Source organism: Oryx dammah, unplaced genomic scaffold (assembly GCF_014754425.2).
Source record: "Oryx dammah isolate SB20612 unplaced genomic scaffold, SCBI_Odam_1.1 HiC_scaffold_8, whole genome shotgun sequence".
NCBI classification, from domain to species: domain Eukaryota; kingdom Metazoa; phylum Chordata; class Mammalia; order Artiodactyla; family Bovidae; genus Oryx; species Oryx dammah.
The window spans coordinates 29,177,645-29,205,238 of NW_024070192.1; the positions used below are offsets into that span (position 1 = coordinate 29,177,645).

The 27,594-nt window shown below is 40.9% G+C and overlaps 2 protein-coding genes across 5 annotated transcripts; both read right to left on the minus strand.

Annotated features, from left to right (window-relative positions):
• Positions 1-199: 199 nt before the first annotated feature.
• On the minus strand, positions 200-9,712 carry LOC120867431 (zinc finger protein 624-like). The gene is made up of 5 exons (XM_040245920.1): positions 9,625-9,712; positions 6,323-6,410; positions 4,337-4,402; positions 2,411-2,537; positions 200-1,699 (listed from the first exon to the last, which is right to left on the minus strand). Exons 2-5 carry the CDS (start codon positions 6,353-6,355, stop codon positions 1,566-1,568), a joined length of 360 nt encoding a protein of 119 aa, XP_040101854.1. The 5' UTR covers positions 6,356-6,410; positions 9,625-9,712; the 3' UTR covers positions 200-1,565.
• Positions 9,713-11,796: 2,084 nt separating this feature from the next.
• On the minus strand, positions 11,797-27,121 carry ZNF286A (zinc finger protein 286A). Of its 4 annotated transcripts, none has more exons than XR_005721872.1 (6): positions 26,623-27,121; positions 25,464-25,552; positions 21,749-21,863; positions 20,601-20,693; positions 14,098-16,140; positions 11,797-14,014 (listed from the first exon to the last, which is right to left on the minus strand). XR_005721872.1 is itself a non-coding variant. In XM_040245923.1 (6 exons), exons 1-5 carry the CDS (start codon positions 26,852-26,854, stop codon positions 14,909-14,911), a joined length of 1,761 nt encoding a protein of 586 aa, XP_040101857.1. In that variant the 5' UTR covers positions 26,855-27,121; the 3' UTR covers positions 11,797-14,014; positions 14,885-14,908. The 4 variants fall into 4 exon arrangements, 3 of the variants coding, with proteins under 3 accessions (XP_040101857.1, XP_040101856.1, XP_040101855.1); XM_040245923.1 differs by having other exon boundaries at positions 14,885-16,140; XM_040245922.1 differs by having other exon boundaries at positions 11,797-14,197; positions 14,885-16,140.
• Between the last annotated feature and the right edge of the window lie 473 nt (positions 27,122-27,594).

Below are 27,594 nucleotides of genomic sequence, written 5' to 3' on the forward strand. Positions count from 1 at the left end.
TCCTATTAAAAAAATTTTATTCCCGGTAACCCTTCTATGATCCAAGTTTCTCAAATATTTCTTCCTTTTCTCATTCCTTTTAGAGTCAAATTCTTTAGAGAGCTTCTTCAAAAGCTGTAACTACTTCCTTGATTCCCATTTACTCCACAAACCAGACATTCACCCCCAACAATACTTTCCACTTGTTCTCATTATTTGTTCACTAGCTTTTCTGTGAGGGCTTTCTCTGACATTTCCTTGTCAGAATAGCTTCTTCAAGTCTTTTTTTTTTTTTGCTCTCAATTTCAATTTTAAAAATTGTATTTAAGTATAGTTGATTTTATTATACAATGTTGTATTAATTACTGCTGTGCAGCAAAGTGATTCAGTTATACATACATATGTTATTTTTTTAAAAATATTCTTTTCTGTATCTTTTTACACAAACATTTATGGAAGACACTGATTTTTCAGAAAGTAGGCTGAACTAGTCAAAATTAATATAGTTGTGAATATTACAAATAACGAAAATTACTTTTATCAAGAGTAGTTTTGCAACCTTTTTATGGGTCTTAAGAAAATTTCTGACAGTTTCAAAATTTTCTTAAACAATTATACTGGGTGGTGGTGGTCTTATAAATTATTTGTATATGCAAACTTAATATTTTACTTTTTAAAACACTTTCAAACTTCTTGAAAATTTTAAATTTATTCCCAAGTAATCACACCTAAATTTAAAAAAAAAGGAATCAAAATCTGTGGTTAGTAAAATGGTTTTATGAAAAAAGAAATGGTCTGATGATTTTAAAACTCAAGTAGAAGTTTCAATGAATTCACAGGGTGAGACACAGGTCTGAATTCAGGGTCACCAAAAAAGACCACTCTAGAATCCAAGGACTAAAACCCAGATGATTTAAATATCTAAATGAATTAAGGTGACAGGATTTTTTTTTAAGGAAAAAGAAAAATGGAGAGAATATGACACCAGGATATCTGAATAAAAGAGAGTATTGAACAGTGTTCTTTAAGTAGAAGAAAAATAATCTTAGTTAAAAGGGTAAATATTGGCTAAATATTTACAGATAAATACTGTATTTTGATTCCCAACTGATTTATTGTTCATATAAGATCCTGGAAGAGTGGAGTGGGGTTCAGCAGGCTTGTAAGTGAAGAAAGTTAAATAATCAGTCAACAGGTTTAGCTTAAAAGAAATCAGTGATGATCCTTAAGAAAGCACTTTCAGGAAAATGAAAGAAGAGATATAAGATACATAGTAGTTAAACAAATGAGAAAAATATAAAGTTAACTGGAGAGGAGAGAATTGAAAGAATGAAGAAGAAATGAAGGAACAATTATGAAAATCATGTTCCCAAGAAAATAAAATAGGATGGGATGGGGACTACAAGTACAGGGCAGAGATGAGGGAGAAGGAAAAAGAAGAGAAAAAGGGAGAGAGGGAGAAAAGGCGGGAGGGAGGCGTAAGGAGAGAGGATGAGATGGGGAGAATCTTCTCCTCTGAGACAGCTTTGAACAAAGATACCCCCCAGATATTTCAAATATTCTGCTCCATCCAAGACCTACTGACTTTAAATAAATCTCATCCTCCAGTTTCTTATTAACTCACCCGAAAAGGGGGTTCTTGAAATTTCTCTCACTACCACCCATGGTCCTTTTCCATTCTCCAAATGAGATATCATGTCTGGTTTGGAAATTGCAAGCCCTGCTCAGAGAAAAACGAATAGGATTTGATTGTGCCTACGAGCAAGAACCAGGGTCAACTGCTCTTTATCTTCTGTGTGGAGTGGCTATGAGAAGTTCTAGAGGTGCGCTGTCCAAGGCAGCTGCCAAGAGCCACCTATGGCTACTTAACTCTAAATTTAAATTAGTTAAAATTATATACAATTTAAAATTCAGTTTTTCATTTTACAGCCAGACTTCAAGTTCTCAGTAGCCACAGTGTCTACTGCTTGTCATACTGGACAGCACAGATGCAGCAAATTCCCATCACAGGAGAACATCCTACTGTACAGCAGTGTTGTAGAGAATTACAAAGGTACCTCAAAGAAGCTCTAGACTGTAATCCTAGGTTTGGAAATAATCTGTTTAGAAAGAAAATAAACATATTGGTTCATTCTTTCTAGAGGCACTGGTAACTCTTACTCTGGAATTGACTGGAAAAAACTTTAGTCTTCAATCAGAGGGACTGTCAACACTCTCTAAGATTACAATGAAGTACATATTTCTTACTCTACAATTGGCAGACCATTGAGTTAACAGCAAGAGACAGTATAACTCCTAACAATATGCCCCTAAGACTGAGATTTTAATGCTTAAATTCTAACCCAAAATTCAGTTGAGTATTTTAGAGAATCTATTATCTTCAGTAAATCTGGTCCAGTGTCAGGTACATATGCACAGAGCTTATCCTTACCCAAGGAGACAAGATTCCTGTAATTCTCTAGCATCACGTCCTTGTGCAGGTCCCTCTGCATAGGGTCCATCAACCTCCACTCTTCCAATGTGAAGTCTACAGCCACATCTTTAAATGTCACTGATTCCTGAAATAAATACGGAGATCCCTCAGGGGACTATACGGTTAGATCTATTAGGTAGATTAATACATACAAAACTGGGGAAGAAAACTAGCAGTTTCCACCCAAATGTTTCCTTCGTCAAAATCCTGCCATATGTATATTATCAACTTTTTTCAGTTCTATTCTATAAAATATGGCTTAATAAAATACATAGTTTATCATTCAGATTGTAGTTATAGAATAAGCTGTCTGAGAAAGAAAAATAAGAAATCATGGGACCTTGAGGAGCTTTTTTGGTCAGGTTATAAAATATATGTATATGCGTCTTTTAAAGAAAAAAATCAAAGAATGAGCTATAAAATTGTTTTAATGGTTATCTATTAGAGGAAGGAGGAAACAGAGTGAAGAGAACTGGAGCAGAAGCTAGATTTCCTTGAATATTTCCTTCCTTATAGATTTGACTTTTGATCCATACAAATACTTTATATTATTATAAAAGAAAAACTAAATTAAAAAAAGCAATTCCTAAAATTAAAAGTAAAATGAAATCAACTGGTAGCATACACATTCATCAGACAGGAACTATTTTGAGCATCTTTAAAACACAGTAAGTTTTCTGTATATCTCTTGAGAGATATATTCTGAGGAGAAAAAGAATTGTAAAAAACAGCACATTTTCAGTAAATAATCCTATTGCTGGTGGCAGTGATGGAAATGCTAAGCTATTTTGTAACCGTTGTGTGTTAGCTGCTCAGTCATGTCTGATTCTTTTGCCAACCCATGGGCTGTAGCCCGCCAGGCTCCTCTGGCCATGGAATTCCCCAGCAAGAATACTGGAGTGGGCTGCCATTTCCTACTCCAGGGGAATCTTCCCTACCCAGGGATCAAACCCAGGTCTTCTGTACTGCAGGCAGATTCTTTACCATCTGAGCCACAGTATTTACCCACATTGTGTGTGCAGTGTTGGATAAAGCAAATTAGAATACTAGTATCATTCAGAGCTAATAAATCTGACATGGGAGAAAGAACATACAGATTCAATATCAATGAGATTATGTATAAACTCAAGAAATTCAAAACTGAATTGGAAATATTGGTATAAACTCACTAAGTAGTTTAAGGAAAATATCCCACCATACTCCCTAGCTTTGTCCACTGAAAAGGTCTAGAAATGACAACCAAAAAGGTACTTTTATGCAGTTTAGACTGTGACCTCTATAGATTCTACTAAACGAAACAAGGACCTGGAACTTTCTGTCATAATTAAAAGCAAGGAAACTCTCAAAGACTAGAGGACAATATCTAAGACATTGGAGACAACTTAAAGAGCCTCCCACTAGCCAAAGATGGGAAGACTTGAGCATCAATAAGAACAATAACTGTAATGGATTTCAAAAATATCTAATATATTTAAAATTATTATTTCATTATAAAACTAAAAGGACACTCATTGATCAACTTTGAAGGATTCCTGGAGACTGGTAAATAAAGAGAAAGAATCAACCCTTGCCCTTCTTTTCCAATGCAAACATCCAGTTTGCACAGCAATAAAATGGAATCAGACGATTGAGCAAGAAGTGAAGTATGTGACACAGGCTACTTTTTCATCAGGAATTATAACAAGACCACCTGTCAAATTAGGGCTGCCACCACTAGGAGAAACAAAATCTGTCAAATTGATGCTACTAGCCCTGGGATTACTACACTGATCAAGCAAGACGGTATGCATGGTGAACCTGCAATGGTATTGGAACATTAAGAATTAGGGCAGTAAAAGAGGAGCTGTCACTTCATTCCCCTTAAGATACAATGCCAAGTATTACCTTTACCAATTCTGGCTCTTCTGCCTGAAGGTGAAGATCTTCCTCTGGCTGGAAAACTTGAGGACTCTGAGGGGACAGAGGATAAGATCACTCCATGACTACCTGTTACATACAGGACAGCCTCAACAAGCACCACCAGTCCACCACAGATGTGGTGTATATACATCTCTTCTGTTTTATTTAGGGATGAAATTAAGGTCCATAGCAACATCCAATCATAACTTTCTTTCATTTTGTTTGAGACAATGACACACACAAGACTGAGAAAGATATAACTGTATAGGTTTCAAAGGCTCTAACAAATAACCTATCAAAACAAAAATAAACATATAAGGGGTCTTAGATGCCACATAATTCTTTTTGCTATGAGGATGAAGTCTGTTTCTCAGAAATTATCTTACTCAAGAATAATATTCAAACGCTACTAACACCATCTGTTTTCTACAGTTGGAAAATCATTACCATGCCTGGGGGTTGGAGGGCATGTCTCCATACTCATTCAGGAAATATTTCAGGGACCTCTCACAACACTGTTTTCTTCCAAACCTTAAGACACTGTATAAGGACCTGATTTTATACCTTCTAGTAGTACTTACTAATTCTGGATCTTGTGCCATTTTTAAAAATTAAGGGTAACAGAACTACTTTTAAATTTCATTGAGAAAAATGTCATCTTAGTTCTTCTCTTTCAAGTTCTCACGTTAAAAATACAAATATTCAGCTTCTAGAAAATCAATGATGATGTGAGCTCAACTTCTGATAATTAGAGATAGGTTTGATCAGGGCTATACTAGACAAATACTTTAGATCTACTAATAAAGTGAAACACTTTGATTTTCATTTTATCTCTTCAAGGCTTTGTCTTAAGGACTATTTACATGTTATATATTCTTGCTATCAAGAATAAAAGATCACCACTACAGGTTATTATGAATCATTACTATAACAAATTATATTGGGACTACTTTTCTTCTGTCTCTCCTGTTTAAAAATGTCACTTCTAAAACATAGCTTTAATCATATTACTACCCACCTCAAACACACCCAAACACACACACATGCATATATACACTTAAATGTTTTCAGAGAAACATGAAAAGATTCAGCTTAAATATCTAAATTTCAATCCTATCTTTCTCAAATATCTATCTCGAATCACTAGCTCACTCACTGTTCTCTGCCTCAGAGCCTTGCCTTCTCATCTGAAGTACCCTCATAATTAATTTATGACGATTTAAATCCCACTTGTAATTGGGTCACAGCTTAAATCTAACCATCTTCCTGAGCTTTCCATGACCGATTTAGCCCATACTAATATCCCATTTCTTTTCTTACATATCACTCATCAACTTTATCATACTGCTCAACAACTATCATTCACCTAAATAAATTATGTAACTGTTTCTTTTGTAAGCCTTACCTCAGTGAGACTGTAAGCTCCCTACAGCCAAGCACTGTGTCTTAAACATCTTCTTTCTCTCCATGTCATCTATTAAGCTTGATCATTTCTTATGGGTAGAAAAGAGGAGAACACTAAGAGTGGGCACAAGGGGAACAGTCCCTATGAATTAAGGTGTGTGTATATATGCATATGTGTACATATATTCTTTTTTCAAAGTTTCCTAAACAAAATTTTCCAATTGGAAAATACTCCATTCTACTATCGCATAAATAACTCAAATTTCCTGGGAACAATACAAAGTTAACATCATAAGTAAATTTCCCAGACTTCCTATCATATCTCAAGATAGTGCATATACTGATTGCGAGATCTGGTGTCTTGATATTTGTTTCAATATGCATAGTGAATCTCCCTACAGATTACAAGCTTTACTATGATAAACCCAATTTTCATGGATCAAACAATTTGATTCAGTTACCAAAAGGGGTATGGGTGAGGTAGAGAAGTCACACAACTTTGGGAAAAGTAGGCGTGCTCTCAAACCAGGACAATAGGTCAGATCAGAAGAGGTTTCCCCAACTTACCAGAGGTCCAACTGAAAAAACTACAGCAGCCATAATCTCTTCCTCTGGGTTCCCCTCTCTGGAAAAAGGGAGTCCTGCAAAGATAAACCTAAGAAAGAGAAATAAGCCATGAAAACCAATCTTGCCTTGGAAATCTCAGATGTACTAAAGTGAAATCTTGACATTACAAGTTAGTATGACCTCTCTAAAAATTACAAGTTAACCCCCAAGATCAGTGAGGGAATACTATTCTTACTAGTGTAGCTCTTAATACTACTAAATGCAGTCACAGCTAGCAGATCAAACATGGTACAAGCAGCTTTTAAACTACTTTCTCAATGACCTTCACATCACCCAATGGAAACTACATTCCCATTTCACATATGAGAAAACTGAGGCTTAGAAAAATTAAACCATTTTACACAATGCCATGTAGGATTCCAAATCAATCTAATTATAACGCCCACACTTTTTCCATTACATCAATTTGCTGTGTGTTGTGAAAGAAAACAATTCAATCTTTCCTTGCCACAATCACCTCCTTACCTAACAATGAAATAATCTAATAATCTCTTTCTTCCTGTCTTTCCTATGAAGAGTCAATTTGCTAACAGTTTCACAGACCTCAGCTTCATATAAAAAGAACACCACAACTCCAAACTTAAAGATATTAGAAACCCTGACATGCTTCTCTCAATCTCACATTCAAATATCTATCATTTCTATATCAGGCAAAACCAAACAATAAGGAGCAGGATAGTAATAAGGATATAAGACAAAGTGGAATCCAGTGCACAAAGCACTGAGCAGTAGTCCTCTTATACTGAAAATGTTATATGCCTAATAAAGGCTTTACACTGTAGAGAAGCAAAGCGGCAGAGATCTTGTTCAGATACCCGAGGCACTTTTTGATTCTGCTTTTTGTCTTTGGTTAAAGATATGGCCTTGTTGATGTTGAATTTGGTTTGAAAACAAGAGCTTGAGGTTTGAAAACATTTTCTTAACAAGTGCATAATTGTGGAATGATGCTGCAAGGCAAATAAAAGGGCAGGAACAGAGAGAGAATTGAGCTTTCCGTATCTTGTGAAATTCTACTTTTGAATAAGAGCTTCCCGGGCAGTTTGACATTCTCACCATTCAGCAGAGCTTTGGAGGCCCAAAGGGATCTATGCTGAATTATGCTGAATATTTCCCTCCTTTACATATATAATATACTTTCATTAAGAATCCACAACACAAGAGAAGACTCTACACATGGATATCACCAGATGGTCAACACCTAAAAAAAAAAAAAAAAAAGAATCCACATCCGAGACTTCTCTGGTGGCTCAGTGGTAAAGAATCCACCTGCCAATGCACGAGACACAGGTTGATTCCTGATCCAGGAAGATGCCACATGTCACGGAGAAACTAAGCCCGTGCACCACAACTACTGAGCCTATGTTCTAGAGCCTGGGAGCCACAACTACTGAAGCCCGAGAGCCCTAGAGCCTATGCTCTGCAACGAGAAGCCACCATAATCAGATGCCTGCGCCCCACAACCAGAGAGTAGCCCTGCTCACCACACTAGAGAAAAACTCACACAGCAACGAAGATCCAGCAGAGCCAAAAATAAATAATAAACCAACTTAAAAAAAAGTGTGTTGTGCGTCTGTACACTAATAATGAACTACCACAGAGAAAATTAAGAATCAATCCCATTTACAATTGCTTAAAAAAGAAATACTTAGGAATAAATTTAACCAAGAAAAGGACAGACCTGCATACACTGAAAACTTGAAGACATTAAGTGGAAAGATGTTCCCTGCTCAAAGCCTGGAAGAATTATTGTTGTTAAAAATGTCCATACTACTTAAAGTAATCTATAGATTTGATTCAAAATCCATCAAAATTCCCAAAGCGTTTTTCACAGAATTGAGACAAATAATACTAAAATTTGTACAGAACCACAAAAGATCCCAAATTGCCAAAGCAAGTTTGAGAAATAACAACAAGGCTGGAGGTATCATGCTTCCTGATTTCAAACCATGTTACTAAGCTATAGTAATGAAAACAGTATGATATTGCAAAAGATGCAGATTAATGGAAAAGATTATAGAGTACAGAAATAAATCCACATATAAATGGGCAATTAATTTACAACAAAGGAGCCAAGAATATACAACAGGGAAAGAACAGTCTCTTCAAAAAATAGTGTTGGGAAAACTGGACAGTGACCTGCAAAAGCATGAAACTGGACTACTAACTTAACCCACATTAAAAAAGATTAAATCTAAGTGAATTAAGTACCATAGGATCTCATTTAAATGTGGAATCTAAAAACAAAACAAAACAGCCTAGACTGCCAGATACAGAGAACACATTGATGGTTTGGGGGGGTGTGGTGGGGGGTAGTAGCTGCGAAGTTGGTGAAGGTGGTCAAAAGGTACAAACTTCCAGGTACAAAATAAGTAAGTCCAAGGGACTTCCCTGGCAATCCAGCGATTAAGACACGGGACTTCCACTGCAGGGGTACGGGTTCCAACCCTGGTTGGGGAACTAAGTTCCTACAAACTGCACGGAACGGCCAAGAAAATTAAATAAATAAATAAAATAAAATAAGCAACCAGGGCTGCAACGCACAGCATCATGACTAGAGTTAATAATACTGCGTTCTGGGAACTCCCTGGGATCCAGTGGTTAGTACTCCGGGCTTTCACTGCCCTGGCCCAGGTCAAGCTCTGCTCGGGGAACTAAGGTCTTCCAAGTTTGAGTAAGCTCCGGGAGTTGGTGATGGACAGGGAGGCCTGGCGTGCTGCAGTCCACGGGGTCGCAAACAGTCGGACACGACTGAGAGACTGAACTGAACTGAAGTTACCCCAGCAACAAAAACAAACAGACAAAAAAACCTGTGCTGGAGATCTGGAAGTTGCGCCGGCAGGAAAAGCTGCCTCCGCTTCCCAAAGGCAGGAGGGGGACACCTGTCAGGTTTCTGCTATCGAACCGCAGTCCCTCCACGCTGCCAAAACCAGGACGGAGAGATTCTCCTTCCTCCACCCGTCTGCTCCCCTCAAAGCCCTTCTCAGCCCACTCCTCCTCAGTCCAGGCGCGGCCCCGGGAAGAAGGGAGGGTCCAGCCGCGCCCCCGCCCAGCCCGGCTCCCTCTCCCAGAGCCTCCAGGTCGCCGCTTTCTGAGGTCGCCCGACCCCGGCCGCCTCTGAGGCGGGCGGGTCAGCTCCAGGCCAGAGGCCCCCACCGGAAGCGGCCCCGCCCCCGACGCCGCCGGGAGCCGAGCGCCGAGGGAGGGGTGAGGGGGACCGGGCCAGGCGCCAGGGCAACTAATACCTGGCGGCCGCCTGAGGACAAGGCGCTCTCAGAGCAGGGCGTGAGCGCTTCCAGCAATGGCGCCGGCGGTGGGAACGGCCGCGGACGGCAGTGCGCCTGCGCAGCCGGCGGGGGCCACGACGCCCAGAATCCTCCGCGCCGCCGCCCTGCTCTTGCAACTCCTTTCTGCTTTGGTGCGGGAGTTGGCATCGTAGACAGTTTGTGGACCTAAGAAGTTTGGTCACGTTGAGAGATCACGACTGTGTGTCGAGCACTAAAACTAGTGATACAAAGAATGACACAGCCCTTGCCTCTGAGCACTTCCATTTGACTAAAGAAATAAAGCCATTGAGAGAACAGTGTGCAAGTCGCTGTCATGTCAGACTCTTGTGACCCCATGGACTGTAGCCTACTAGGCTCCTCTGTCCATGGGATTCTCTAGGCAAGAATACTGGAGTGGGTTGCCGTGTCCTCCACCAGAGGATCTTCCCAACTCAGGGATGGAACCTAGGTTTCCTCCACGGCAGGCAGACTCTACCATCTGAGGCACAAGGGAAGCCTCATGCAACTAATTAAAACCCCAGACACGCGCAGGGGTTGGGGGTTAGGAGCGGGGGAATTGGGGATTGCGTGTCCACCTGTATCTGCCTCATTCAGTTTCTTGGCCGAAAAATCATAATGCCTTCATTTTAATTTCTGGATCTTTGAAATTCTCCTTGGCTCATCCTAATAATAAATGTTGACAGTATTATTTAAAGCACGTTTTCTTTCTTTTGCCTCAGTTCCACGGTTTTGATGCCCAAAGGCCCATATTTCCACATTGGGTCACACAGAACCCTCAAAGTTTCTAGAGCAGCTTCCCTCAATGATGAGACTGTTAACTCTAATACCACCTCTGCCCCCCGCCCCTTTTTTCCCCAACAGTTTCTGGCATCTTAGCTCCCCGACCAGGGCTTGAACCCTGGGCCCATGGTACTTAATCTTGGAGTCCTTCTGGTGACTGTTTTTCATGAAATGGAAATAAGATTGCAAAGTCTTATTATAATTTGTTATTATTTGCCTTAATTACAAAATGTATTCAAGTGCATTATTTGAAGTATAACATACAGCAAAAAGGACAGAAATCATAACTCTATTGCTTAGTGATTTATTACCAAGTGATGAAATTAAAAGACGCTTACTCTTTGGAAGGAAAGTTATGACCAACCTAGATAGCATATTCAAAAGCAGAGACATTACTTTGCCAACAAAGTTCCGTCTAGTCAAGGCTATGGTTTTTCCTGTGGTCATGTATGGATGAGAGTTGGACTGTGAAGAAAGCTGAGCACCGAAGAACTGATGCTTTTGAACTGTAGTGTTGGAGAAGACTCTTGAGAGACTCTTGGACTGCAAGGAGATCCAACCAGTCCATTCTAAAGGAGATCAGTCATGGGTGTTCTTTGGAAGAAATGATGCTAAAGCTGAAACTCCAGTACTTTGGCCACCTCATGCGAAGAGCTGACTCCTTGGAAAAGACTCTGATGGTGGGAGGGATTGGGGGCAGGAGGAGAAGGGGACGACAGAGGATGAGATGGCTGGATGGCATTACCGACTCGATGGATGTGAGTTTGAGTGAACTCCGGGAGTTGGTGATGGACAGGGAGGCCTGGCATGCTGCAATTCATGGGGTCTCAAAGAGTCGGACACAACTGAGCGACTGAATATATCTTTGTAACTACAACACAGTGTAAGAAAAAAGAATAAAACTAGCAACTCAGAGGCTTCTCTCCTCAACCTCCATAAACACTACCCATTCTGTCCTGCCAAAGCTAAGGATCATCTAGTTTTCAACCCTACAGATTAGTATCCTGTGTGTTATAAACGTGTGCATTTAGTACGTATGGATTATTCTGTGTCTGGCCCAACAATGTACTTGGCTTAGTTTTAATTGTACTTTTTACATGAAGTCCTTCCCTCCCTGGTCTCCCCATCACTCTGAAGTGAGGGATATACTTGGCCTGAGCACGACTTGGTAGGAATAATCTTCCTCGGCTCTTTCACCTTCTCTAGGATAGAGGTTATTAAGCCTAGGTGAACAATTAGAAATGCAATTGGTTTCCTGAATGATGTGGAGATATTTTATAGCTGGTCTTTACCTCTCAAAACACGCTTGAGAATTTAAAAGCATTTTACAAAAGTTTCCGACAACAAATATACAAACGATATCTTTATTGACAGTGGGCCAATAAGAACAATCAAATTTAGTTTACAGATTATCAAAAACATTTGAAAAGCAGAACACTAAAACTTCCAAGATTCCCGTGGGAGTACAAACACGCAGTCAGATTAAACTCTTAAGCAAAGAAGGAATAAATACTGATATGAAAAGAGCCAGAGCTCTTAGTAAAACTATCTTAGAGTAAGTCCCTTGACGCTAAACTGCAGTTAGAAGACATACAGGACAGCTCCTGGTTATGTGATAATTAGAAGGAAAAAAGACAGATTCCACAAGGTCTCCAGGAGGCTGTGTGGGATGGAGCAAGAGCAGAGAGTTGTGAAGCCCTTCTCTACCATGTGCTGGGAGCAGGGTGGTTACCTCCAGATCAATAAACAAAGGGTATGGAAAACATACTAAGTAACTTCTGATTGATGCTCAGCCAATTGTTAATAGACAGAATGTCTGTGTCCCCACCCCCACCCCCCAATTCACGATGAAACCTAATCCCCAAAGTGCTGGTATTTCGAAGCGGGACCTTTAGGAGGTGATCAGGTCATAAGGGCAGTCCTCACAAACAGAACTCATGAAACATGGACTCACAAATATGCCCTCATGAAGGAGGCCCCAGAGAGCTCCCCAGCCCTTCCACCATGGAAGGACACAGCAAACAGATGGCCATCTGTGGACCAGGAAGGGGCCTCATCAGACATCCTACCAGGGTCTTGACTCTGGACTTTCCAGTCTCCAGAACTGTGATACAGTTGTTTATAAACAAATCACTTAGTGACATTTCGTTACAGCAGACTAAACTGACTCACCACTTCATTAAAATCTTGTCAATCCTTCCTTGAATAGCACCGGTTTGAACTTCACAGGTCCACTTACATGCATGTTTTTAATAAATACAACCTGCCCTCTGTATTTTGTTTTGCATCAGCAGATTCAACCGTGGATGAAAATTTCCATCCACGGTTGGTTGAATCTGAGAATGCAAAAGCCTCAGAAACGGAGGGCCAACTTACTACATCATTTTCTGTAAGGAACTTGAGCATCCGTGGATTTTAGCTTATGTGGGGGCTCCTGGAAACTCATGAGAAAAGAGTAATTGTGTGCCAGATTCTCTACCTGCAGTCTTATCCTCACAACAGCCTTGAGAGAGGGATGACCTGTTTCCATTTTACAGATAAGGCTGGGGCTCAGAAAGTAGCTTTTTAAAGTCACATAATTAATTGCCAAGTGGAGGTGACAGAATTCAAGCCCACTAATCTTGTTAGCCAAGGAATGGCCGCCAATTATGAATGAACTTCTCACTCAAACATCTGGAATGTTGAGAAACAGCAAGTGTTTTAGGCTTTCTGGGACATGAAATCTGTCTTAACTACTTAACTCCACTATTTTAGTACAAAAACAGCCACACATGACATGTAAATAATGAGTGAGGCCCAGTTCCAATTAAACACTATTTACAGAACAAGGTGGTGGGTCCAGGCCAGTTTGTCAATTCCTGCTTCAGGTTGTTAATCCGAGTATCAAGTGATGAGGGCTGAGCTCTTTTTTATTTTGTCCTATGTCAGCCATTCTCCTAGTATCATCTCAAGAGTTCCAGCTCTTTAAATGGTTTTTTTTTTTTTTTAAAATTCTTTTCAAAGCCTCTCCTTAATCCTTTACACTCTATTTCCTATTGTTTTGGTTTCCATTATTGCTGGGTTTAGACCTGACCTTGATCTCTATCACCCCACTTTAAACTCTTCCTCTCCTTTTCCTCAACGATAGAACTAAGGTATACGGAGGGAACGACGAGAACTGTAAGGAGTAATGGGGATAACGTGGAGGGGAAAAGTGTGCGCTAGTGTTGAGTGTTCATCAAGGACAGGATTTAGGAGAAGAGAGAGGAAATCTGCAAATGTTTCCTCTTTCTTTTCAGTCTCTGTAATAAAAAAAAGTCTATAATAAGACATTTGTGTGGTGTCCTGCTAAATATTTATTTGAACTCTTGCTTTTGTGTTTCCATCCCACTACAAGGTCTTTGGTCACCCATGTAACTTATGTCAAGGTCAGGGTGGCTCTGTGCCTTTTCTACCTTCTCCAGGGCTCTGGGATACGGCAAAGACCAATACACAGAAGAACGACGACAAAAAATGTGCATCATGTGAGGTCTGAAGATGTATTTCTTGTGCCTCGGAGCTGCTCCAGGTCTTCTTCTTGCCTGGGACTCTAAATGGAACAGCACACTGAATCAGTCAACTTTCTAGACTCCCCATATCCCAGGGGCTTTTTCTCAAAGTGACAAAACTTACTTTACAAACAGCAGAATGAGGTAAAGGAGTGAAATTTCCCTAATTCTGTAGTACAGAAAACCAAGGATTCATTCAATGTCAAAGATAAGGAAAGAGGGACCTGAAAAAAAACTACAGTTAAGGTTCCAACTCTTTCTCTATCTCAAGGTCACTTCCAAGGAAGTGTGAAGTGAGGCTGTATCCAGCAGAGGGGTAATAACTATCTAAGTATCAGCCTAATCCATGTGGGCATAACTCAGACCCCATTGTTCATCAACTGAGACAGCAGCCTTTGGGGCTGGGAGGGAAGCCAGAGTGTATTTCAACTCTACTCTTTAAATTTTTATAGTTAATGTAAAAGAAACAACATTCTCCAGATAGCTAGGTGTCCACTTTGGATTTGAAAATAAACAGCTCTGTGTCTTCCTGATAATTGAGGATATGAACCCTCACCTACAAGGATATTCTTACACAGTGAGATGCAGTAACAAGCTTTGGCGTGACAAAGAGGGGGAACTGGACTTCACAATGACTGTATTGCTACCCACTCCCAAGGGCTTTCTGAATTTCTACAAAAGAGCATTATGGGTAGTGCGATGGTGGTTTAGGGATCAACCTTTGAGATTTCTGGCTGAAAGCATTCAGAATGATCAAATCAATGGATAGAAGAAACATTATGTTTATGGCTCAAAACTATTGTGTTATGTGAGTAGAATTAGATGCACACAGAACTGTTTCTCAGGCAGCATTTTTTGGGTCTTTCTCTTAAACCACTCAGGTATTTAACACAGCGGTAACACCAACTTACATTCCTTAGCATTCAAGTCATTTTTCAGGGCTGCTCTTCCATGTGAATCCTTTGATGTCTGATGAGGGATGAACTGCACTTAAAGCTCTTCCCACACTCGTTACATCTGTAGGGTTTCTCACCAGTATGAGTTCTCTGGTGTTGAATAAGGGCTGATGAGTGAATGAAGGCTTTGCTACACTCGTTACATTTGTATGGTTTCTTGCCAATATGAATTCTTTGATGTTTAGCGAAATTGGAGCTCCGGCTGAAAGTTTTCCCACACTCATGACACTCGTAGGGTTTCTCTCCTGTGTGAATCCTTTGATGCTGGACAAGATGTGTGCTCTGACTGAAAGTCTTCCCACATTCGCTGCACTCATAGGGTTTTTCTCCGGTGTGAACCCTCTGATGTTTGGTAAGTGACGAGCAGTGGCTAAAGGCTTTCCCACACTCCTGGCATTTGTAAGGTTTCTCTCCAGTGTGAGTTCTTTGATGTTTAATGAGTGCTGAGGAATGAATGAAGGCTTTATCACACTCGTTACATTCATAGGGTTTCACCCCCGTGTGGATCAGCTGGTGCTGCACAAGGTGGGTGCTTCGATTAAAGCCTTTCCCACACTCACCACACTCATACGGTCTCTCTCCAATGTGAATCCTCTGATGAATGGCAAGGGATGCGCTTTCGGTGAAGGCTTTTTTGCACTCACTGCACTCGAAGAGAATTCTTGTGTGAGTTCTCTGATGTTTGGTTAAATTAGCCCTGTGGCTGAAAGATTTCCCACAGTCTGCACAGCTGTAGGGCTTCTCCCCTGTATGGACCCTCTGGTGTCGAATGAGCACTGAGTGGTAAGTGAAGAGTTCACCACAGTCATTGCATTTATGAGGTTTCTTTTCCTTATAGGTCCTCTGCTTTTTCATTAAGGTAGATTTCTGTTTCAGTCTTTTTTCGAGGGTGTGGAAAGCATAGGGTCCTTTGGGAATTCTGTCTTGAGTGAGAAGGACTGACTTCTGGCCTAGGGTTTTCCAGTAAACGTCGTGCTCAGGGGCTCTCTCTTCTGGGAGTGAATTCATGTGGGTGAACATCCCTCTCCAGTGTCTCTCCTGACTTCCCTGCTGATTCTCCAACCAGTCTTTACAGTCAAGAGTTGTTTCTGTGCTGGAGATACAGACACTGTCCCTTGTCAGCCTGTCTATGATTGCAACCTGGCATGATTCTTCTTTGCAAAAATCTTGCACTGAAGTTGAATCCTTGCTTCTGGGACTAGTCTCTGAGTCTGAAAGAAATTGGAAATGTAAATTTCTTTTGTCTTCTGAGTTTGACAAAATGGTAGTTCTGTAATGGGTCAGAGTTAATGAAGGTGAAAAGCATGGCTTCAATGAGGAAGTGGATTTGACTCTTGGAAGATGATTTGCAAAGAGAAGAAAATGGAGGGGAACGAACGTACAGAGCTATGCAGATAAATCCATACACAATCTGACCCAGGAGGCAGAATAAGGCAAAAGATGACCAAAAAGACAAGAAGAGGGATGGAGAGGAAGTGCTATATTGCTGGGTGAGCAGGAAATGAGTATCCCAGATCAGGACAGGGGAGGAACAACCTCTAACAGAACATCAAGTGCTGTCTATCAGAAACAGCCTGGCAGTCACCACTCTGGTTCAGGCACAGTGATGACTTCTAAGTTTCCAGTCACCCAACCTTACTCAATCCTACTATGCACTCCATTTTCAGTTTAAAGTTTCTCCTAAGAATGCATTTATAATGTCCCTATTCAAAAATCTATGACCTCCCTAAGATATAACGGCAAATATAAAAGACTCTGATGCTAGGAGGGATTGGGGGCAGGAGGAGAAGGGGACGACTGATGAGATGGCTGGATGGCATCACTGACTCGATGGACGTGAGTCTGAGTGAACTCTGGGAGTTGGTGATGGACAGGGAGGCCTGGCGTGCTGCAATTCATGAGGTCGCAAAGAGTTGGACACGACTGAGTGACTGAACTGAACTGATACCTGCACAAGGCTAAACATTACAACACTAACTGAGGTAGCAAAACTGGTAACATCTCAAATATTCTACTATAGAAAACTGATTAAATCATGGTGTATACACACAATGGAGTATATGCAACTTAAAAAAATAGTACACTGATCACTACATAATTGCTAGGAGGTGATCTTCAGGATACATTAAATAGACTTAAAAAACCCCAGCTCAGGATGGGGAACACATGTACACTCATGGTGGATTCAAGTCAATGTATGGCAAAACCAATACAATATTTAAAGTGAAATAAACAAAACAAAACAAAAAACTCCAGCAAACTGGAAAGGAGTGTGTTTGGTTTGCTACTTTGAGAGATATAGATATTATCGACATATTTGGTTACATTTTCCAAAATCAAGGACAGATACATGAAATACTAGAAAATAAGATTACTTACACCAGAATACAAGAGAGCAGGGACAGTAGCCAACCTCTCTGAATACTATCTACTATATATCTATTAGAATTTTTATGTTCAATATGAAATTATAAAGCCAAAATAATTTATAAAGAGTATAGTTCCAAAGAATAAATAAATAGTTCAGTGAAATCCATTTGACCAGATAAATTCTTGGTTGCCTAAAAAAAGGTCTGGTAGAAAAAAAAAGTCTGATAGCTTGATAGGTGGACTTCCCAGGTGGCTCAGTGGTGAAGAATCTGTCTGAAATGAAGGAGACATGGGTTCAATCCCTGGGTTGGGAAGATCTCCTGGAGGAATAAATGGCAACCCACTCCAGTATTCTTGCCTGGGAAAGCCCATGGACAGAGAAGCCTGGTGGGTTAATGGGGTCGCAAAAGAGATATGATTTAGCAACTAAACAACAACAAACAACAAAAAATGAAACAGAAGAGCAATTCAGAAACAAAATCAAGTATATAAAGGAATTAAGGACAATACAAAGGTGGAATTTCAGTCAGTGAACTAAAGATAACTGGTTTTTAAAGGAAATGGTCCTGTGACTTATTAAACATTCAGAAGACAAGTTAGACCTGTCCCTCATTCCACACAGCCAGATGAACTTTGTTCATTTATTTACTCATCTATCCATTTATTCAATGATTATCTATTGGATATGCTAGGCTCTGGGGAAAAACAAACAGTCCCTATGTACACAAGGGGAGAAAAAAATTTAGTCTGACATCCATGAATACATATAAAAAATGCACCTTAGTAAGAAATAAAAGGCAAATGATGCTGTGAAAGATTATAAGGGGAATCCAGGGGGATGGGGGGTGGGGTCCTCCCTGAGAAGGTAAATCACTGAGCTGAAATCGAAGTGGGGCTGGGGTGGGTGAGTGTTCCAGGTAACATGTACAGATGAAGAGGTGAGCCTTCCAGGTAGAGGAAATGTTATGTATAGAGGCCCCAAGGTGAGAGGCAGCACTTAGGAAGAGCACAGCAGTTGACAGCATGGACTCTGAAATCAGAACACATGAATTTAAAACCAGCTTTGTCACTTCCAGCCATGTGACCTGGCCCAAGTTATTTAACTTTCTACTTTAGCTTCCTTATCTGTAAGATGGGGCAAAAACAGTACCTGCTTCATGAAGAATAAAAACAACACCTACCTCAAGGAGCATTAAATGAGGATATTTATAAAACACTGAGGACCCTGATACAGCATAGGTGCTACATAAGTTGTTTGTAAAATATAAATTGATATAAGGCTAGTATGGGCAGTGATTTCAAAGTGTGGTCTGTGGACCTCTGGGAGTCTGTAGGTTCAAAACTGTTTTCAAAATAATACTTGGATCTTATTGGCCTTTTTCACTGTCTTGACATTTGCATTTATGTTGCAAAAGTAATGGTGGTGAAACTGCCCACAACTTAGGCACAAATCAGGACAAAACACCAGATGTACCAGTAGCTGTTACATTTTCCCCTGCTGTGTACTCTCAGTTAAGGGGAGGGGGGAGCCAGTTTCACCTAAAAATGTCTATGGAAACAACAGGAAACATTATTAATTTAATAAATTAATTTTAATCTATTAAACTTTGACTACATGCCTTAACATTCTAGATGAAGAAATAGGAAATATTCATAATGCAAGTCCACTTATATAAAAATATGGTGCTTGTCTTGAGGAAAACCATCCATTGTGGAATCAGTCATTTTTTTCCTTTTTAAATAGACTAGCACTTTTACTTGAAAGAATGACTGACAAACTATGTTATCTATGTTGGGTATCTGGCAGATATTCTCTCAAAACTGAAAAAAAGATGAGCCTACCATTTCAAAGAAAACAACTGACAGTATTTGAAAAAATGTGAGCTTTTAGGCAGAAATTAGAATTTTGGAAAACTTTTACCTCCCACTGAGAGCTTGATAGTTTCCTAATACTTAAAGGCTTTTCTGATAAGGTCAGTGGTGATACTGAAAATTGTGGTTTTAAAATATTCCATAATGTGTCAATATTTGGAAGATCTGCCTAACTCAGTAAACAAAATTTTCCAAAAGATCAATAGATTTTAAGAGTATGAAAAGTCCATGGATATGGTTTCAGATGTACCTTGCACCTAACCCTTTAGGAAACTACTACTTGCCCCACTTTGGTGTATAATCAGGAGAAAAGCCAAAATTATCTCAAAAGGCTATAAAATACTCCTACTTCTTCCAACTAAATATTGGCATGAGGCAATATTCTTCATACAGGCCAACCAAAACAATGCATCACATCAAGCTGCATTCAGAAGCAGATGTAATTATAAAGTTGTCCTCTATTAGCCATATACAAAAAGACGTGCAAAAATGTAAAACAATGCCATTCTTTTCAATAAATTTTTGTTGTAGAGAAATAATTTTTATTTAAATTGTGTTATTTGCATTAACATGTAATGGGTTTATAATTGTTATTTCTAAATTAATCATACAATAGTTTAAAATCTTTCTCACTTCTAATTTCTAATATGGTAACTACTTGTAGATATAACCCACATAAACAAAAGCTTGGTAAGATTCTCAACAATTTTGGGAGTTAAATAGGTTTAATGACGCTAAAACCATTAAGAGTTGCTAAGATAAGGTACAAAATTAGAGGGAAAGTAGGTATGAAGCAGGGCTGGATATTATGAGTAAGGGTCAGATTTTACAAGTGTCTATAGGCCTCTAGGATTTTGGCTGTCATCCTAAGAGCAACGGGAAGCCACGGACAAGCCCTAAGCAAAAGGGTGACGCCATCAGACTTGCATTTTGAAAATATCACTCACTGCCACATAAAGAATGGAGTTTACAGGGGTAAGGGTAGAGTCAGGGAGATGACTTCAGATGAAAGGGAGACAGAGAGATGTTAATGATGAGGAAATACTTAGAAGTGATCAGATAAACACAAGGACAAACTGGATAAAGGCAAAGGGGTTATGTAAAGATTGTTCAGATTTCTGACATGTACAATTTGATAAGCAGCAAGTGCCTTAATACAATTATTGGAAGAGGATCCTGTTAGGGGGATGAAGAATTTGGGCACATACCAGGCATTCAGTTTTCGACATGTTATACTGTAGCATCTCTGACATAAACAAGTAGAGATAGCATGCGGGATCTTAGTATCTTGACTAGTGATTGGACCCATGGCTCCTGCATTGTAAACAAGGAGTCTTAACTACTGGACCACCAGATGCTGAAGAAGTTCTGACTTCTTTAGCATCCCATGGGATTGTTCTTTCTGGAGACCCCCATCTATCTGACTCACCTGAGCAGCTGCTTTTGGGGGCTTTTCTCTCAAGCAGCAGTGGTTCTTTTCCATTCTCCAAACTGTGGTTCTCAGGTTTGGAAACTGGAAGCCCTGCTCATTAGAAAAATTTAAAAAAAAAAAAAAAAAAAAAGGAACTTAGCTCTTGGTGATGGGTATAAAGCTGTGTCCCAGAGCACAGTCCCAACCCCTGGATCCACAAAGACAAGACACCATAGGAAGTTCTGGAATAAGGGAGGTGGAAGCCTATAAATGAAGCTTAAAACATGCGCAACAAGAGTCTGGGCACAGTAAGGAGTCACACACATTTGAAAAGACAAACATTTAGCCTGTAAAAAATGGAAAGAAAAAAAAAAAAGATTTTCTCACTTGTTTATTATGGGAGTCCCAGGGAGACACTGCTCATCAATCCTCAGCTCAGGGAAAGCTGGGTGAAGTGGGACCCTTGCAGCAGCACCATGAGCCTGGGGGTCTATGACTAGTTGTTTCTGATGTTTTCCTTTCTTTTTTCTTCAGTTACTAGAACCCACTTTCTTACTGAATTTATTACATGAGATTTGGGAGGAGCTAAGATAGTTCCTTCCACTATTCATACAAACACATACAAGTACATGCATGTGTGTGCATGCACACACTTGCACACAAACACACCACACAGAGGTGGACACAGGATCCAAACTGGCCAGAGTGTTCTCTATTTCCCTGGCTTGAGTAACTGTCTCATGATGGACACATGAGCCTATCTGATGAAACTCCCAGGACAGAAGCCCTCTTTCTTTCTTCAGCTCTGTAACTGGAAGGACATAACACTAGAGGGGCCAAAGGCCATCTCTGCCCACAGGGAGATTCGGGAAAACCTATGGCACGTCATTAAGAATTAAGCAGGTAAAAGAAACTCCTGACACCGTACCTGATTCCCTTCCAAGCTAGTGTGAATTCAGTTTCTGTCACCTGAATCCAAAGACTCCTAATAAAAGAAAAGAAGCCTAGACCTTTCACCAAGACCCTAGAGCATATACAGATTCTCTCTGGGTCCAAAGGGACCAATACTTTACATAATTTCTGGCTTTGTTAAGCTACTTCACTGTCAATAAAACAATGAGGTCCCCATAAGCAGGTCAGGAGTCACAACAAGAGTCTGTCCTTACAGAGTGAGACCAGGTTCCTGTAGTTCTCCAGCATCACGTCCCTCTGGGCGGGATCCAGCCTCCCCCACTCCTCTGGGGTAAAGTCCATGGCCACATCCTTGAAGGTCACTGATGCCTAAGACACAAAACATACTTCTGTTTACCATCCGTCTCTTCGCAGTCTCCCTATCACCTCTCAGTTTCTGCTGGTCCTGGAGTAAGTGCGTAGATGTATTCAACAGGGGGAATGACTGCAGTAAGAGACAACCATTCTCATGTGTCCTGGACTTTCCATGTAAAGTCGCTGGGTAACAATTATGTGCCAGGCACACTGTCCAAGATCCAACATGAGAATCAAAGAAGACCATGGTTTCTGCACTGAGAGACTATCATTTTTTCTGGGGAATAAAGAATTAAAACAGGAACCAATCGAATCAACAAAACAGTTTGGCAAAGTAAATGAAATACAGGCAGAGACAAAAAGCACATCTGTATAATTCTCCTTGGGAGTCCTCAATAAAAAATTTGAAAGATAATTTACACAGAACTTGTGACTGGACAAGCTCAGTGAAGCACGGAATCAATTCAAAGCAAGAAGCATTAAACTGGAAAATGACAGCAACAGATTAACAAAGGGTACAGATATAAAATGTAAATGTTCATATGTAACACCTTAGGACTGAATATATCTAACACACAAAATACAAAAACTCATTAGAAAAAGACACATACCAGTACTGAAAGTTTCTCTTTAAGCGATAGAGAATGGGAATAATATTCTACATTGTTGAAACAAATATATCAAATGCTATAACTTGATAGAAAACCACTTCTATTTAAATATCCATAAAGCATTTGCAAAAGCAACGAAGTAAATGTTAATAAATTCCAAAAGAGAAATGAAAAAGCAATAACTGATGGTAATTGAAAAAACTAATTACAAAAATATTAAAATTTCAAAATAATGAAATAAAAGGCAAAAATCAATGTCATAAGGCTAAAATTGTACTCAGAAGAAACACTTCCATTTCATTAAAAAAATTAGTAGAATTAAGTGAACAAAGCATACAAGTCAAATTAGAGAGAATGAGAGAAAACAGAAGGAATTACAGGATAAAAGCAGAAATTAAGGGGAAGTAAATCAAGAAAAATAAGGGATTGGGAAACATGAATAAGAGCAGTACATTATAGTACTATAACAACATCAACTTCCTGATTCTGGAAAAAGAAAGTAATAAATGAAGTGAAATGTTAAATCCTGGAGAATCTGAATGGAGTACATATATGAGAAATCTTTCTACCACTTGCTACATAAGTCTCAAATTATTTCAAATAAAGTTTCCCAAAATGGAACTAATCTTAGAGACTTAAAAAACTATAGGAATCATCCTTAGAAAATATAAAAATCATTAATCAGCTACTAAGTAGACAAGACACTATGAGGGAAAAATGACTTTGATCCTCCAATCTGCCTATCTATAGCTAAACTGACAGTGGAAATTAACTTCCAAACCATTAAAAAAAAAAAAAATCAGAAAACCAAACAAAAAATAAGAAAAACAAAATGCAAACTACTGCACAAAAGGCAGAAAAAATATAGAAGGAGAAAGCACAGTAAACAGAATTACAAAAATCACACAGCAACAAAAATGTGAAACACACAAGTAATTATATTAATATGAATAAATTCACTTCCCTTATAAAAAGGTTTCTTAAAACAGACGCATCCTCTTTACAGAAAAAGAGATCCAGACAAAACCCCCAAAGTTGGGGACTGGGTGGGTGGGTGGGGAAATGGAAGGAAACATAGTATACTACATGTCTGAATACAGTAGTTCAAGTCCAACAAAAACATATGGAAAAATATACACCAAACTGTTATCCTCAGTAGAGAGAGGTAGCAAACAATTTGGTGAGGTTAGTACGCATAATATACTTTTATATTTATATATGTCTGTGCCTTTCACCTGGTTACTGTAAGCAAAATTTTAAAACATTAAAAAAAAAAAAACAATCTGATAAGTACAAGATCCACAGCCCAGGCAAATTCTAATAAGAAAGACAGTTGCAATATTAGCATCAAATAAAATCTAATGCAATACAAAAAGGACACACAGAGAATTTTCAAAATTTCCATAAAAGGTTTAATCCATCCTGAAGCTGTAACAACTCTCGAAACTAGTCTCTTGTTGAAATGTATTAAGCGTTCACCCTTCTTCTGGTGCTTTATACCCTGACTGTCCTCTGGCTGCCATGCCTAGCCACGTTTAGTCCACGCAGTTCAGGCAGTCCTAGCTCACCTCTAACCCATGGGTGGGATACAGGTTTACATGTGTGTGCTCAGGTCTATACTCTGATCATCACACTCAGATTTGGTGAATAATGGTCCAAGGAAGGGTATAATACCCATTAGAGTTAACTTTCAGTACTTCTGGAATCTGGAACGACCAGAAAGGAAGATGTTCTTTTCCTCTGATTTTCAACATGGGAAGATGTAAGCCTAAATTTGTTAGGGGCCAGCCTGCACTAGAAGAAAAGACTGAGTGCAAAACACACAGAGAGAAAGGAAAAGGTGACTGAAATGGAGAAAACAGGTTCTAATGTCACTGTCTGAACTTAATTTTAGCCAGACCTGGATTTTCTCTTATAATTGTCAATAAACTTGCTTAGGCCAGTTTGAATTGAGTTTTCATTAGCTGCAACTTAAAAAGCATCTTGAGTGATAAAATCTTCAATATTCATATAAGATAGTCAAGAAACCAACGGACGCCACCAAGTACACAAGGATTCTGAGAAATCACTTTGCTAAACGGTAGGAATGTGCCAGGCCCACTTTTCACACTCTGGATTAAAGCAGCCAAGAGAGAGGCTAGTAGAGGAATCTTTGGGTTGTGGTATGACACACATCAGGGAGAACTCTTTTCTCCTACCCAAGTTTAATAAAAATTAAAAATTTTTGGACATGCAAAGAAAGCTGAAAGACTATTATACCAATCACCCATATATTACAACTATCACTTATATCCAACAATTCTAATATATATATATTTGGCCACACCACAGGGCATGAGGGATCTCAGTTCACTGGCTAGGGATTGAACTCGAGCCTCCTGCAGTGGAAGCTGTCTCAACCACTGGACTGTCAGTGAAGTCCCAAATTAACAATTCTTAATATCAGCCCTTGGGGAAGGGAGAGATTGGAAAGTAAGCGGCAACTTGATAACACTTCACCTCTAAAATACCTGAGCATTCATCATCTTGGAGGGCTGATTAGAATCCTTCTATAGGCTTCCTCTTCCCATATTTCTTTGAACTATCTGAGTAATTATGTTCATAATTCACTCCAGCACTTAAGGTGCTTTCTTAAATTCCTACTTAACAGTCACGTATATGCTGTTTCCCCCTATTGAAACATACATTTTAAGAAGAGTGCACCACACTATCTTTTAAAATCATTTCCAAATACCAGGCACAGAAATTAGCCGCTACATTAAAGAAGGGCAAAACTCCTTCCATGCCTGCTGAGTGATAAAACTAGATGCACAAGATACTGTGAAGAAGTAGAAAACATTTCCCACCGAATCCACTAGTCACTCGAGCCATCTCTTAGAATCAGAACTCAGCTCTCCAGATGGGCTCTAGCGGGACACAGAAACTCCACTTCAAACAGAAGAGAGTGTGTCCACGATCTGAGAGATAAGGTGAATTTCAATAATCAGCAGAGATTTCCACTCACCTGCGACCTGGCCGTGAGGCGCAAAGCTGCCACTTCTCCCTCTTCTGTGCAGTTTTCTTGGGAAAAGAGAGAATCCTGGGGAGGCAGAGCTAAAGGCAAGAATGCAGTCATGATAGGACCCAAATATATCTCATGATGCAGATCTGCAAGTTTAAAACTCCTGCCACTGTACTACTGGTGCTCCTTACAGACACTGCTACTAAAGGGATCCTAATCTGGAAATAACTCAGGAATGCTGCTCTTCGGGGCTTCAATTCATTCAGCTGCTGTTACCCTAACAGATCCTGGAAGACAGCATCCTCTGAGCCTGGAAATTAAAGTCCCGGCCGCACCGACCCCCCACCCCCGCCCCAGGCTTAATCTACATTGAATTAATATAGGAAAAACAGGCTCAACAGCTCTGAAAGAAATCACTCTGCAACCTTAGTCCAAAGGTAGACTGCTGGATCCCACCTCCAAATAATTATTATTACTTGAGACTGGGGTAGAACTTAGAAATCCAACAAGCAGGGGTGGGGGAGGAGTGTAGATTTGATGTAGGTCACAGAGAAAACTTCAAGAAAGCCTTGATTTAGGAGAACTGGAAGCCAGTCACTGACTCCTATGCCTCGTGTCTCCTCTGTAAGACAAAGGATCTGCTCTACCGAAATAAAAGAGTTTTTGTGCAAAGTGGAAAAATAGGTGTGGAAAATGCAAGCGTGCTCAGTCGTGTCCGACTCTCTGCGATCGCATGGACTGTAGCCCGTCAGGCTCCTCTGTCTATGGGATTTCCCAGACAAGAATACTGAAGTGGGTTGCCATTTCCTTCCCCAGGGGATCTTCAAGACTCAGGGATCGAGCTTTTCTCTCCTGTGTCTCCCGCATTAGTAGGCGGGTTCTTTACCATTGAGCCAACTGGGAAGATGTGGAAGATACTTTTGTCAACCAAAAAGCTAAACCGTCGGACCCACTGATTTCGCTCACATTTTGAGGGAGGCTTTGGAGGGTCTGCTGTGCACCCAGCTGGAGTGGGAAGAGAGGGGATCCCACAGCAAGCTCTCCACTCTCACTCGAAGAGCCCGTCCGTCCCCAGACAAAGGAGCCAGACAACACTGACTCCCGTTCATCAGGAAGGATTCGGCCCGGCCCCCAGCACAAGTTCAACACCAGCCCCTCTCACCTCTCTTCCCGGGCGTTTCGGCCACATCAGTCTCCATGGTCACCGCCTCCTCCCGGTCGCGAAGGTTCTGCTCTCCCCCTAGCGCAGCCCGCTCGGGGCGGAGGGGCGGGAAGCCCCGAGGCCTCGTGGTCCTCCTTCCCGCCGCCCCTCGAGGGGCTCCTCCAAAAGGCTTCGCTCCGTCCCGAGCCGGCTCGGCCCTCGAAGCTGGCACCTGGAAAGCCGGGACAAGCATCCCTGAGGCTGGGCGCTAGCGCCTGGCGCTGCCGCTCCGGGACCGCGCGGCTGGCGCACCAGCGCCCGGGCCGCCGCCGAGGGGCCGCCGCGCAGACCAAGCCCCCCACCCGCCAGCTCGTCCCGCGCCCCCGGGCCTCGTTCCTGCCCTCGACGCCCCTTCCTCCAGCGCGCACTCCAGCCCTGATCGGTGCAGACAGCTGCCCAAGGGGCACCGCCGAGGCCGAGTGAGAGAACCGGCACCTGAGCTACAACTCACCTCCCACCACGGCCTCACAAAGGCTACGAACTTCTCGGGCCAGCGGGACCGCGCATGCGCAAGAGCAGGGGGTTAAGCGGGCGGGCCTCCTTCGGCCCCGGAACTACGCTTCCCAGAAGGCCCCGGGCGCGGCCAGACTCCCGCTCCTTAGCAGGTGGGAGCACGCGTGGCGCGGTTGGGGGAATCCTAGGAGCCGCGGGCTGCCTCCGTCTCGCGAGAGTAGCTGGCACTTAGCCCGTGCGGGATCCCGCCGACACGCAGGGGAGCAAACGGCAGAACCGAGATATTGCAAGTCCCGCGCTCTGTCTGCACTTGGCGCTGCTGAGGCGTCCCACTTAAGACACTCCAATGTAAGATGTTCAGAGTACTTGGCTTTCCCCACATTCGTCTCCTTTCTCCCAAACTCATCCTTTGCCGTCAAACAGTGTGAAAGGCGTATTTGCAGACCTATGTGCATGCGTTCGTAGACTACTTGTAATACT